Consider the following 11776-nt stretch of genomic DNA (forward strand, 5'->3'; position numbering starts at 1 on the left):
AACCTATAACCTTCTGAAGAAACCATCCCTGTTGTCTAGATTAATATGTAATGCAGATACTGACATAAATAAAGCATGTTCTAAGACAATAGTGATTTTTTTTTTCTTTGTATTTGTAGCTAATAAAATAATACTATATTTGTCATACACTTCTATTCACTAAATGGGTCTACAATGTGCAGGAGGTATGATATCACAAACATATGATACTTTCGTTTTAAGGAAGTACAAGACAATCAAAGAAAGGCCTGCAAACTGAACGTTTTTCAAAACTAAAAATGTGAGAACTATGTAGTTAATGGATGTGCATGGCACAGGGAACTTATAGAATCTCTTTAAGACAATGTGGTGAGGCACTGCTAAGGTATTACTTTGACATGAGAGAACAGCATTCTGTTCCTCCTGTAATACACATCACATCATTCAATACCGATGAAGGCTGGGTTGCCTATTGTTTAGCTCTTATTGTAAAATAGACAGTTCTGTTCTCAGTTCAGCTACTGTCTCAGTGTATTAGCAAGTCTCTTTACCTGCCTGAGTCACTGTATCACACAGCACAGGACAGTACATATCACAGGTTCATACAGCAGCTCAGTTTGGGTTTCCAGGAAAAACGCATTTCTAAATAAATACATGTACTCAGCGCTCAAGAGAAAGATTTGGGTCATTTAGTAATTTACTCTCCAACTAGACACTATGGGGGTAGATGTACTAAATACATGCTGGCATTTCGCAGTCCGCTTTTTCTCGTGCGCAATGCATTTTCTTAGGCGAACACCCAAGTACCTAATTTTCACTAAAGTCAGAGTGTACTTACAAGTCTTAAAAACTAATTTCTATATCATTTCTGGTTTTCACAGCATGTTGGGAGCAATTGACTGCACACATGTGCCAAACCCCTCCAGCTCACTCTAAGCGTCTGTATAGGACCATGATCTATTGTGTGTTAATTGTCTAAGCTAATAAGTAGGCGAAGTTAAAAACAATAATACTTAAAATAAAATGAAAAAAGCCCCTAAAATCATTGTTTCTATTTAAAATAATATTTTATTCACATTGTACACGAATGTGTACCAGTAGGCTAAAATAAAAAGAAAGTGTGCTAGGTATTTATTAGATTTTTCAACTGTACTGTATATGCCTATATATATATATATATATATATATATATATATATATATATATAGAGATATATATATAGAGAGAGAGAGAGAGAGAGAGAGAGAGAGAGAGAGAGAGAGAGAGAGAGAGAGAGAGAGAGAGAGAGAGAGATAGATAGATAGATACAGATATAATGTAATTTGTAGCCTACCCAAAACATATTAGCGTTATTTCAGCGCAATGATTTATATTTCAAATACATCGAGAACTGTAAAAGTATGCGTGAAGTATTAAAATAGGTAAAATGAAGACGGAACAGAATGCATTGTACAGATGAGGTTTACATTTAACAAAAACAATGTTATTTTGATTCTTGCACCTTTGCTTGTATAGACGTTATTCTTCAGGAATCCTCTGCTGCAGCAAACCACAACTCGACTCCTGCTATTTATTTGAACAATGTTGTCCACACTCGCAATGTATGCAGTTAAATTACTATATTGCTGCTCTTTTCATTAACATATTCCCTGTTAGTATATACGAAAAAATATATACTTTCTAAATTGTCACAACGAAAATGCAAATTGTGGTATGTTTGTGCTGCGCCTGGCCTATCTCTACCCCTATGTGAGTACAATGTATTTTGGGTAACATTCAACATTACCTTGAAGTCATAAGTACTTTCAACAAATACCTTACATACTTTAATGCTAACTTATTCGGTATGCATTAACTACAGCTTTACATTTTAATGGAAATACTACTTTGAACTACTGTACAAAAACTTGGTCATACCATAAAAAAAAAAGATCAATTTCCTTATTTTCCACCTAAAAAAACTCCAACATTGTCGTTTTCCAAGCAATTTAGTTATTTTTATGATCCATTCTCTAGCTACTGCATGCAGTATATTCACAATTGACCATTAAAATGCCGGGAACTAATGAAGTTATGCATTTCAGATTTTTTCAATATGTAAAACACTCAGTATGCAGCTTATCTGAAGTGTACCATGTACTATAATAATAATAATAATAATAATAATAATAATAATAATAATAATAATAATAATAATAATAAATAATAATATGTATTTTTATATAGCGCTTTTCATAGTGAGTCATCATCACAAAGCACTTTACAGAGGTAGGCTGTGAACTGGACCACACTGCATATTCAATCACAACATGTTTTTTTTTACTGCAGCAACCACTAATGTTACTGTACATCATAACATGGTAGCCTCACAGCTGGGGACCTGAATCAATGAATCACTTTATTATGAATTGAGAATTCTAAACTCTGTACTAGAGAATTCCCTGAGCTGGTATATTGTGTTTTTGTGGTCCTACATTTGGTGTTGGTCATATAGTTTATGATGTTTTGTTTTTTCTACTGTGAGTATTTAGAAGTTCGCTTGGTTAGCTGTTTTGAAAATCTTAACTCCTTCAGTATATAACTTTAAATTTACGTTTCACAGACTAAATGCTTACACCTTCTTTGTAAACTGTGATTTACTGTTTAAGCAATCAGATACGTTACCAAGAAAAAAAGACAACTTTGTTTTTAAACTTGATTTACTTAATATCCCATCAGTAACCACATTTACTGCCACTGGAAGAATGTAAAACTGACATGGGGAAAATATACACATTTACTATGCAACTATACACTGTGAAATACACAATGCTTTTCATTCTTTAACTGATGTGCTCAATTAAAAAAAAAAAAAGAACAGCCTCAGTACAAATCAGTGGTCACACAGGTATACAGAATCCCTACACGGCTCTGACTGCAGCACATGAGAGCAGAGGGTCCTTCAACAGAACGTGCCTCTCTGCTGGTGCAGAAACCCTGACAGGGAAGCTCATGCACAAAGGAGCTTCCTATTGATTGGCAAACCAGCGGCACAAATGGACACAAGGAAAACTTTCTAAATGACACCAACAAGAGTAGTAAAGAGTAGTAAGGATTACATTATATCAATACATCTATTTTATAAGAAATATGAAGCTTTTAACAAATTACTTATTAGAAAACACAGGGTTCATTTAGCATCTACTTTAATAATTTACAAATACTAACACAAGCCATCAAAAATGGAAGCAGAAGGTGGCTTATTTGGGGACTTGGTCAATGAGGGAACTGGTAAAACTGTCACTTGGAACATTGGTAACAGCTACAGGGCAATGCAGTAGCTAAGCAGATCATTGTTCTGGCACTGTTTATTTAACACAATTAAACCATGCACATCGCGAACCATTATTTTTATGGACTACTGAGTTAGTAAATACTGTGACTGAGCTTGGAACAGCACAAACACCTGGGTTGTATCACTGACCTTGGCAAAAAGATAATGTACATACAATATCTACACAAAAAACACAACGTGTCTCAAACTTGTTACTGACAGACCTTAAGGCTTTAATAACAAAGGTAATACTTTCCATAAGAATGACATTATACAGCAGGTGTACTTTCCCAGAGTAAACATCTGAAATTATTTTAAACAGCATGACAGTGCAAAATAATAAGTTCCTGGTGCCAGCTCTGTGTGTCAGAAACATATTTTAAACCACAACATGAAGAGATATGTTCACAGTCTGAGTTTAGAATATGACTGAGATGGTATACATTGCCTTACCTGATGTCAGGCGGGAGAGAAAATGCCTTTGTATAAGTCCAGTTGTCCAGAGAGATCCATCTGTAAGCCAGATCATTAAATCTATAATAGGGATCCTACAAGATTACCAGAAAAAAAAAAAAAACCTAGTTAGCGTATACAACGACTTGATGTATTTGTTCATTTTTAATTTACAAGGAGAAATCATTAAATGCATTGCTCATAGTAGCCATAGCCTAATTCACAATGAGGCACTGCAACATACAATAAACAAGGTGTTTAAAAGTTGACGGGTAACGTGGATTTGTATTGCATAATAATTTTTAGTTTTTTTAAATACATAAATGTGTTTGCTTTCTTTAGCTTTCTATGACATACATAAAAAAAGGAATTTTTCAATTTTATACCACTCCTGCTGACTCGGGAGGGGTGAAGACGAACACACACTGTCCTCCAAAGCGTGTGCCGTCAGCCGACTGCTTTTTTTCACTCTGCAGCCCCACCATGCAGCCAACCAGAGCTACAGTGTCGGAGGATAATGCAGCTCTGGGCAGCTTACAGGCAAGCTCGCAGGCGCCTGGACAGTTTACAGGGGTCGCTGGTGCGCGGTGAGCCAAGGACACCCTGGCTGACCTAAGGAGAGGCAAAAAGTCAGAAGAAAACACCGAAAGCCAGAAGCCCTAATGTTTGTGTGTATAACTCGTCTCAACATGTAAGAGAGGAAGGCTGTCTCTCGAAGAAGAAAATGAGAGGTAGTCTGCTTTTATTTGTTTATTTTTAAAAAAATTAACAAAAACTTAAATGAATATACATTAAAGATCAGTCTATTCATTTTCCTGCTGTACAACTATTGTTTTATTTTGTAAATTCAGATTCCAGGGGGGGGGGGGGGGGGGGGGGGGGGGTGGGGGGATTGGGGGGGGGATGACCCATGGTACGGTGTCTCTTGGAAAACATGTCATACTGACCCTAAATCGAGATACCGACTTTAACCTCTGACGAATCACTCCATCCGGTGGGTATCAAATCCTGTCCAAAATTTTGGATTTAATAGTAATTCGTCGGGGTGCAATCACTATTGACTCCAGATATTTGCTATGAAACCAAACAAGTGAGTTTTGTTATCCATTTAATCTTTGGTATGTTATGTCATAATAATCATGATGTAATTGTATTCCTGTATACAATCCCGGGGCCAGGTTTGGTTGATAAGTCACTAAAGAGGCAGGTAGTTAATTCCACAATAATAATAAAAAAATTATCTTGATAGTAAAAAAAGTTAAAGTCAATGTTGTTATTACAAGAGCCTTAATAGAAGCACAGGTTGTCACTGCTTGCACAATCCCATAACTCTAGAGCTTCCAACAAAGTACCTTTCTAAATATAGTACTACAGTATAGAAAGATAGATGAACTGTGAAGTAATTGCAACAGAAAGCTAAATAAAACTTTGCACACTGGATACGTCATTCCTATCACAGAACTGATACTAGTCTTGGTGATGGATCCATCAAAGATCTTGAGCTTAACATTAGTCTGACGTTGACAACTTAGCAGGGTAACAAATGAACCATGTCCGTGGAGTGGCTCATGCCAAGCAGTGGGTGTAGAACAAGTCACAAGTCAGTTTCAGTCCAGGGGTGAAAAATATCTAAGGCTTTGCCAACAGCCAAGGCATTTAAGGCATTTTAGGGATAGATAAAAATTAAAAGTTGGCTAGCTTTACTGTGTGTTCTTCTGAAAGCTGTAGGATATGGAGAAGTGCCACTGGAATGCTCAGGTTCAATTATGTTTTACTAAGCAATGGACTTTAACGCAGCAGTACAATTAAATATCAGACAACACGATTTATAGAGCCTTTAGGGTATTTCAACAGGGAATAATAGGTTACACTTCCTGACTGCTGCAGACAGACACCATTATTGAAACAGATCCTCCCACTCAAATATTTATTTAATACATCTTGAATTGGTTTGCTACAGGAGGGGGGTATAAATATTTGCAGATGTTGTTTGAAGGCCATTTGATTACAGAGTGACACATGATGAAAATGATAACTTTTAGGTTCACAAGCTATAGTACTGTAGAAAAGTATATTTAATTTCGCTTTGTATAGATGTTGGTAGCTCTGGAGTAACTGCTATCTACAGGTGTCCCGCTGGGCCCCTTTACACATTATCTCAATTGGGAAGGTCATGGATGTGATCCCTGATCGTTCCTTGTAGCTTTGATGATTATCTAAGGGAGATCAGCATTCACTAGCCTTATGATATTTTGCGTTTTAATTAATTAATTAACATAAAATAAAGTATATTACTAATGCAGTAATGTCCTGAACCATGTCATGTCTCTCTAAAATAACAGAAACAAGTGTCAACCTCACTAATTTAATGCCAAAGGAAAGTGTTTCCTTAAAGGAGCTATATATATATATATATATATATATATATATATATATATATATATATATATATATATATATATATACGCGCAAAGAAAGTTTTGACGTACACTCTAGATGGATTACGGTGTCCATACTATTGAGTGTACTAATGATTACTACTGATATCACAAATCGTACAAGGGAAAATAAATTAATAAAAACTTACGTGTGGCCCACACACACACACGTATCGTGGAAGTGCACAACCTCGCGTGTACACTCATGGCATACCTGTATCAGTCCTTGTTTCAGCAGAGCTGAATGCACACAACCCGGTACATCCGCAACCAGAGCCAAAGAATTGTTTGCGTTATTTATTTTCCACTTTCCCTCCAAACTGTATGTTTCCAAACCCGGTTTGTGCGGGGCCGTCCCAGATATTTCTTTAAGCCCAAATATAGCGAAAGTACTCCAAACTAATACAAATTCTAGACCTTTACAAATAGTCGAGTTCATCTCGGTGGATATAAACAAAACGAATGGAATGTACGACCGTTTCACTGGTAACCTTTGAAATGAAGGTTGTCTGGTGTCATGTGTTTTCAATGGACTGCAAATTTTCACAACGATACTACCAGAACTAACAATACAAAAAATGCTTCATTTTCCTGTGTGTCAGGACTTCCTGTATACTTTGCAGCAACTGCACAACCAGATCAGGTGACTGATCGGATGACTGACGTAAAACCAAACCAAAAAAAAAAAAAAAAAGAAAAAGAAAGAAAATCCAAATTGCTTTCACTTCTTTTTTCTAATGAATGTTTTAGAGTGACTTCTATCAATTGTATTATTAAATTTTAAATTATTTAGCATTTTGATTCTATGCCCGAACGAATTTTTGTAAGAATATATGTATATATAGAATGCGGTCATAGCTTTTAAAAAAAGTCCTGTAACAGAGAGTTAGGCGTTTAGAAGCTCTTATAAAAACAACTTACATCAAACTTTAGTCAGATTTTACAATAATGTAAAATACGTTTTAGCAGATGCTTTTTTTTTTTTTTTTTTTTTTTTTTTTTAAACAACATTTAGACCCGTAGCCCAGGCTGTTATCCATTGTTAATAAATTTAAATCCAAATTAGTTTTATACAATTTATAAAATAGCTAGTTGTCCTATATGCTTTCACACACATTTGTTGATATACTATGTGACTCATGAAAACATTGTCCTGTCCTGTTCACATTATGTTTTTGCGTCTCTGAGTTTCAGTGAAACTTACAGGTGACATTCATTACCCCCTGTGGATAAAAGCAGGCGCATATGTCTGTTTTGTTCAGCGTCACAATTTGGCCTCAAAAGATGAGGCCATGGAGAATGTGATAAACTGTTAATCAATTAATATGATAGCAGTGCAGTGTTATTAGCCCCGCCTTTGCATTTTTATTGTTTATGATTCATATTACCAGACGGTTTCACAGACTCAATTAGCGCTAATCTTGGACTACCTAATCTTGCTTTAAGTGAATAAATTAGTTCAGGTTTACCGTTAATCTAACCTTGTGAAAGCAGCTATATTTTCTAATTACAGGTTTAAAAACAACCAGTACAGGCAGATTCGAATTCCCAGCACAGTAGGTTTATTTTTGTCATCTCGTCCAGTACAGGCAGATCCGAGGTTCCAACAAAGTAGGGTTATTTTTGACATGTCTGCAAACTGTTCTCTAATGACTTTAGCCTTTCTAAGCTAAATGAAATACAAACAGATATGATAAAGTAAAATGGGGATATAACCCATTAGCATTACCCAAACTGAACAAAATAATGTTAACATGTGTGTATTATGTATAACACACATTAACCCTTACCAGGGCACACTGAAATCTACAGAACTGGGCACCTGGGCTCCTTTTGGACTCCAATTTATAAATTCTAAGTAAATTACTTTTTTTGAAATGGTAAATTGTTTTTGTGTGTTTGTATTTATTTTAGGTTCAAAACTAAATAATTTCACACTTGAAAAATATATATTTTTTCTTTTGATCATATTTTCATCACATGAATTATACTACAAATAGTGATATTATTGAGAAATGAAGTGGCAGTCTATACACTGTTACACACAGTCATTGCACACATGCTTGTGACAACCTTCACAGACAAGCCTGGCTTTCTTGTCTGAATAATGTGGGCAAAGATGGCATCTTTTTCGTGAAACCGGTTTGGGTGGTGCTGCCTGTTGGCCAACATCCTTCCATTTGCTCAGCAACTGTAGGGCAAGCGTCAGTCTCGACTGATGAATACTCCTTGGGTTTTGCAGACAAACACTAATTTGTTCTCCCCAGCTGTAATAGAAAACTGGGATTATTTTGCGGCCATGTTGGTTTCAAATATAGCCACACATCCAGGGCAGCCACTCCAGCTGAGTCGAGCATGTTGTAAAACAGGAACATTGGCCATCTGTTTGTCTTTCGGCTACAAGTGAAGGATGTTACCAGATGATCAAGGCTGTCTACACCCCCTTATTCTGATTATAGTGCAAGATGATCGCTAGCTTGTGGTTCACACCTGCTACTTTGGCATCATGATGCTGCGCTGATAAAACCACAACAGCTTTTTGCTTTATAGGAATGTACAATGCCACTGTGAGGATACCAGTGAATCCAAACACTGCTCTTTTCTTCTCTTGTGTTACTAGGTTTCATTACTTTTGGTATTTTTGGCTTGTACTAAGTCTCTAAGTGGTATTTCTTTCTAGTAACTCTTCTGCTAGAGGTATACTTGTAAAGAAGTTGTCATCTACTAATTTCATCCGGTGTTTAGCCATAGTCAGACGTGACCACTGTTTTACCAACTCCTATCTGACTCTCTTCTCCTGGTTGTCTGACTAGAAACATTTCACATTTCAAAAGGATAGGATGTAGCTGCATCAGTTACACCATATTTTGATGCCATACTTTGCAGGCTTACTGTGTATGTGCTGTCTGAAATGACAGCTCCCTCGGAACAGGACAAGCTGCTGATCAACTGTCATGTCAGAACCCAGAATGTAGGGCTTTTCCAGACATCATTTTATTGCTATTTATCAGTTGCTCTTCTCTCCTGTCTTGTCTATCTGTTGTCAAATCTTATGAATCTCAAGATATTCTTGAATCTTTTTTCTGGCATGGTGGCTGATAAAATGAGTTGCCCACTTCACTTCAGTAATATGTCTCAGTCCACTGTGTGTGCATCATTCCACTCTTTGAACACATGTTTAGCTCCTCCATTTGTTTGTCTTACAATGATACCCAGTATTTCAGGGTTAATGAAGAGCTCATAATGATGCCTTGATGGATGTCACTTGCCCATCTCTAGTAACACCTGTAGGAGAGCGAATGTCCTGTGCCTGGTGTCTTCTTCAGGAGATTGCCAATGGCAAACCTACAATAAAAACAACACATTCACATTTGAATAATTTTCATTACGTAAAACATTTTCTCTCCTCTGCAATTTTATGCTATTGTCTGGAAAATTATCATTGCAGGCAAAAACTTACATACATAGGAGGGAGTGTGGTCCAGTGGTTAAAGTCTAGGGCTTGTAATCAGAAGGTCTCCAGTTCAAATCCCACCTCTGCCACTGACTAACCCTGTAAAAATCACTCAACCTCCTTGTGCTCCATCCTGCAGATGAGTTGTTAAGTCAATGTCATATTGTAAGTGACTGCATATACTGCACAGTTCACAGCCTACCTCTGTAAAGCACTTTTTTATGGTGATCCACTAACAAAAGCACTATATAAAAATGTATATTATCCTATTGCATCCAATCATGTCATTTCTGTGAGGCTGTTCCACATCAACAACAAATTCATGACCACGTCCTCTTCAGCTACCCTGCAATGGTGCTTCAATTGGGGGTGGACCATCACCATCATCACTGTGGTTATCACCTGTCTCTTGCTCAGCTTCAGAAGTCTCATCTCTTGTAGGTACAAATCAGTGTCATCAATGTTAAAGTCACCACTAGACTCACTGTCATCATTCAGAATCCTCTACAAAGCTTCTGCTGTTGTACAGCTTGCTCAACATGTAGCTATATTGATGACCTATAGGAGACCGACTACACATGAACCACGTTTTTTTTTTAATTTTTTTTATTGAAACCCAACAGATTGTCAGGAAAACACCATTGTGGTTTCATTTTCAGTTTCTGGGAAACTGCCTTTCATTTCAGTTATTAGGAAATTGCCTTTGTGGTTTCAATTTCAGTTTTTGGGAAATATAGTGAACTATTTGTTAGCAAAATGCATAGCAGAGAAAGCAGAAAACCTTAGACCCAATAAAAATGTGTTTTAAAAAAGTTTGAATTTTGAATCTACAATCAAAACTTTCTGTAAGAACATTGCAGATAGTTTCTGACAAAGTTCGAGGAGTAAATTAGAAATAAATAAATAAAAAATGTACTGCTGGTGTCCAAAAGGACCCTGCTTAAGGTTCATTTAAAACTAAAACTTTTAGAAAACAGATCTCAGCATTCACAATTTGAAACAAGTGTATTGGGCAGCCCATAAATAACAGGACGCTTGTCAGTGATTAAGTACTATATGTTGGGAACTGTAGCTCTTCACCCTGAAGTCTTCACTAATAATCATGTTATAAAGATATGCACTACATAATCAAAGTTCAAACACTTATCTGTGGACTTGGTAAAAGCAATTGGAAATGAAAGACCACATGCTTATTGATTTATTTTTTATTTTTAAAGATGCCCTTGATTTATTGATTACAGTACTTACCATTTCACATTGGCTCCAGAAACTAAATCTGAGTTTCTTTTTAATGGTGCTAATTTTTATTTTATTTTGTTAAGTGCTACACAAGTTTCCTTTCCAGGAGTGCAGTGAAGTGCATTACAACATTACTGATATATATTAAACACAATAATGTCTACATGTAATTATCATGTTAAATATAATTAGTAAAATATGGCCTTTTATTAATAATGCTAAAATAAAGTGCCATTAAATATCTACCGTTGTCTCAACTGCCAGTAATCTGTTCTTTAGGTAATCCGTGATTCTGTGAAAACTTGGTTATATGTAATCCAAATACTTAAAGCAGCATGTAGTTATACAAACCTGATCTATTCAATCTGACCTGTAATGATTTTTTTACTTTTTTAGTGTGAATGCCAAGATATTCTAAACAAACAGGACATATATTTTATTAGTGTGGCTGTTCATGCTAAACAGACCGAGATCTTGGCAAAACTAATACATTGCTACTAATCTAACTGTGTATTCTAATGAGGGTGCTTGACAGACATACATGATTTATAAATTGCATGTATGTACCCTATACCTCATTTGACAAAAGTAATCCTTAATTGATCATTTTCTTAAAATACACCAGTTGTCCATCATATGTAATGCAACCCTTCATGTCAGAACACATACTGACACTTATCTTCGACCCAAAAAGTGAATGCGATTCTTCACAAGATCAAAGATAAAGTACAGCCAGTTGAGCAGCTACACAAGAGATATGTCCTGGAACCTTGTATTCTAGCAGTTTCATGCCAGAAGAGGGCTAATTAACCAATTAAGACACAGCATAAAAATAAATAAATAAAACATACTTACACATCCTGTGCCTTCGACTGGCAGTTAGTATCAGTTACACTCTGG

The 11776-nt window shown here is 36.1% G+C and overlaps 1 protein-coding gene across 3 annotated transcripts in view; it reads right to left on the bottom strand.

Moving 5' to 3' along the window:
• The window catches only part of manba (mannosidase, beta A, lysosomal), a 40866-nt gene extending 34067 nt beyond the window's left edge, over positions 1–6799 (bottom strand). For all 3 annotated transcript variants that reach the window (XM_041221754.1, XM_041221745.1, XM_041221762.1), the window contains exons 1-2: positions 6398–6799; positions 3746–3840 (exon numbers count right to left, since the gene is read on the bottom strand). In XM_041221754.1, the coding sequence (XP_041077688.1) occupies positions 3746–3840; positions 6398–6622 (320 nt within the window). In that variant the 5' untranslated portion in view covers positions 6623–6799. The remainder of the gene's footprint in view (positions 1–3745; positions 3841–6397) is intronic.
• Positions 6800–11776: the final 4977 nt, after the last annotated feature.

The sequence above is a fragment of the Polyodon spathula genome, chromosome 2 (assembly GCF_017654505.1).
Source record: "Polyodon spathula isolate WHYD16114869_AA chromosome 2, ASM1765450v1, whole genome shotgun sequence".
Classification (NCBI taxonomy): Eukaryota; Metazoa; Chordata; class Actinopteri; order Acipenseriformes; family Polyodontidae; genus Polyodon; species Polyodon spathula.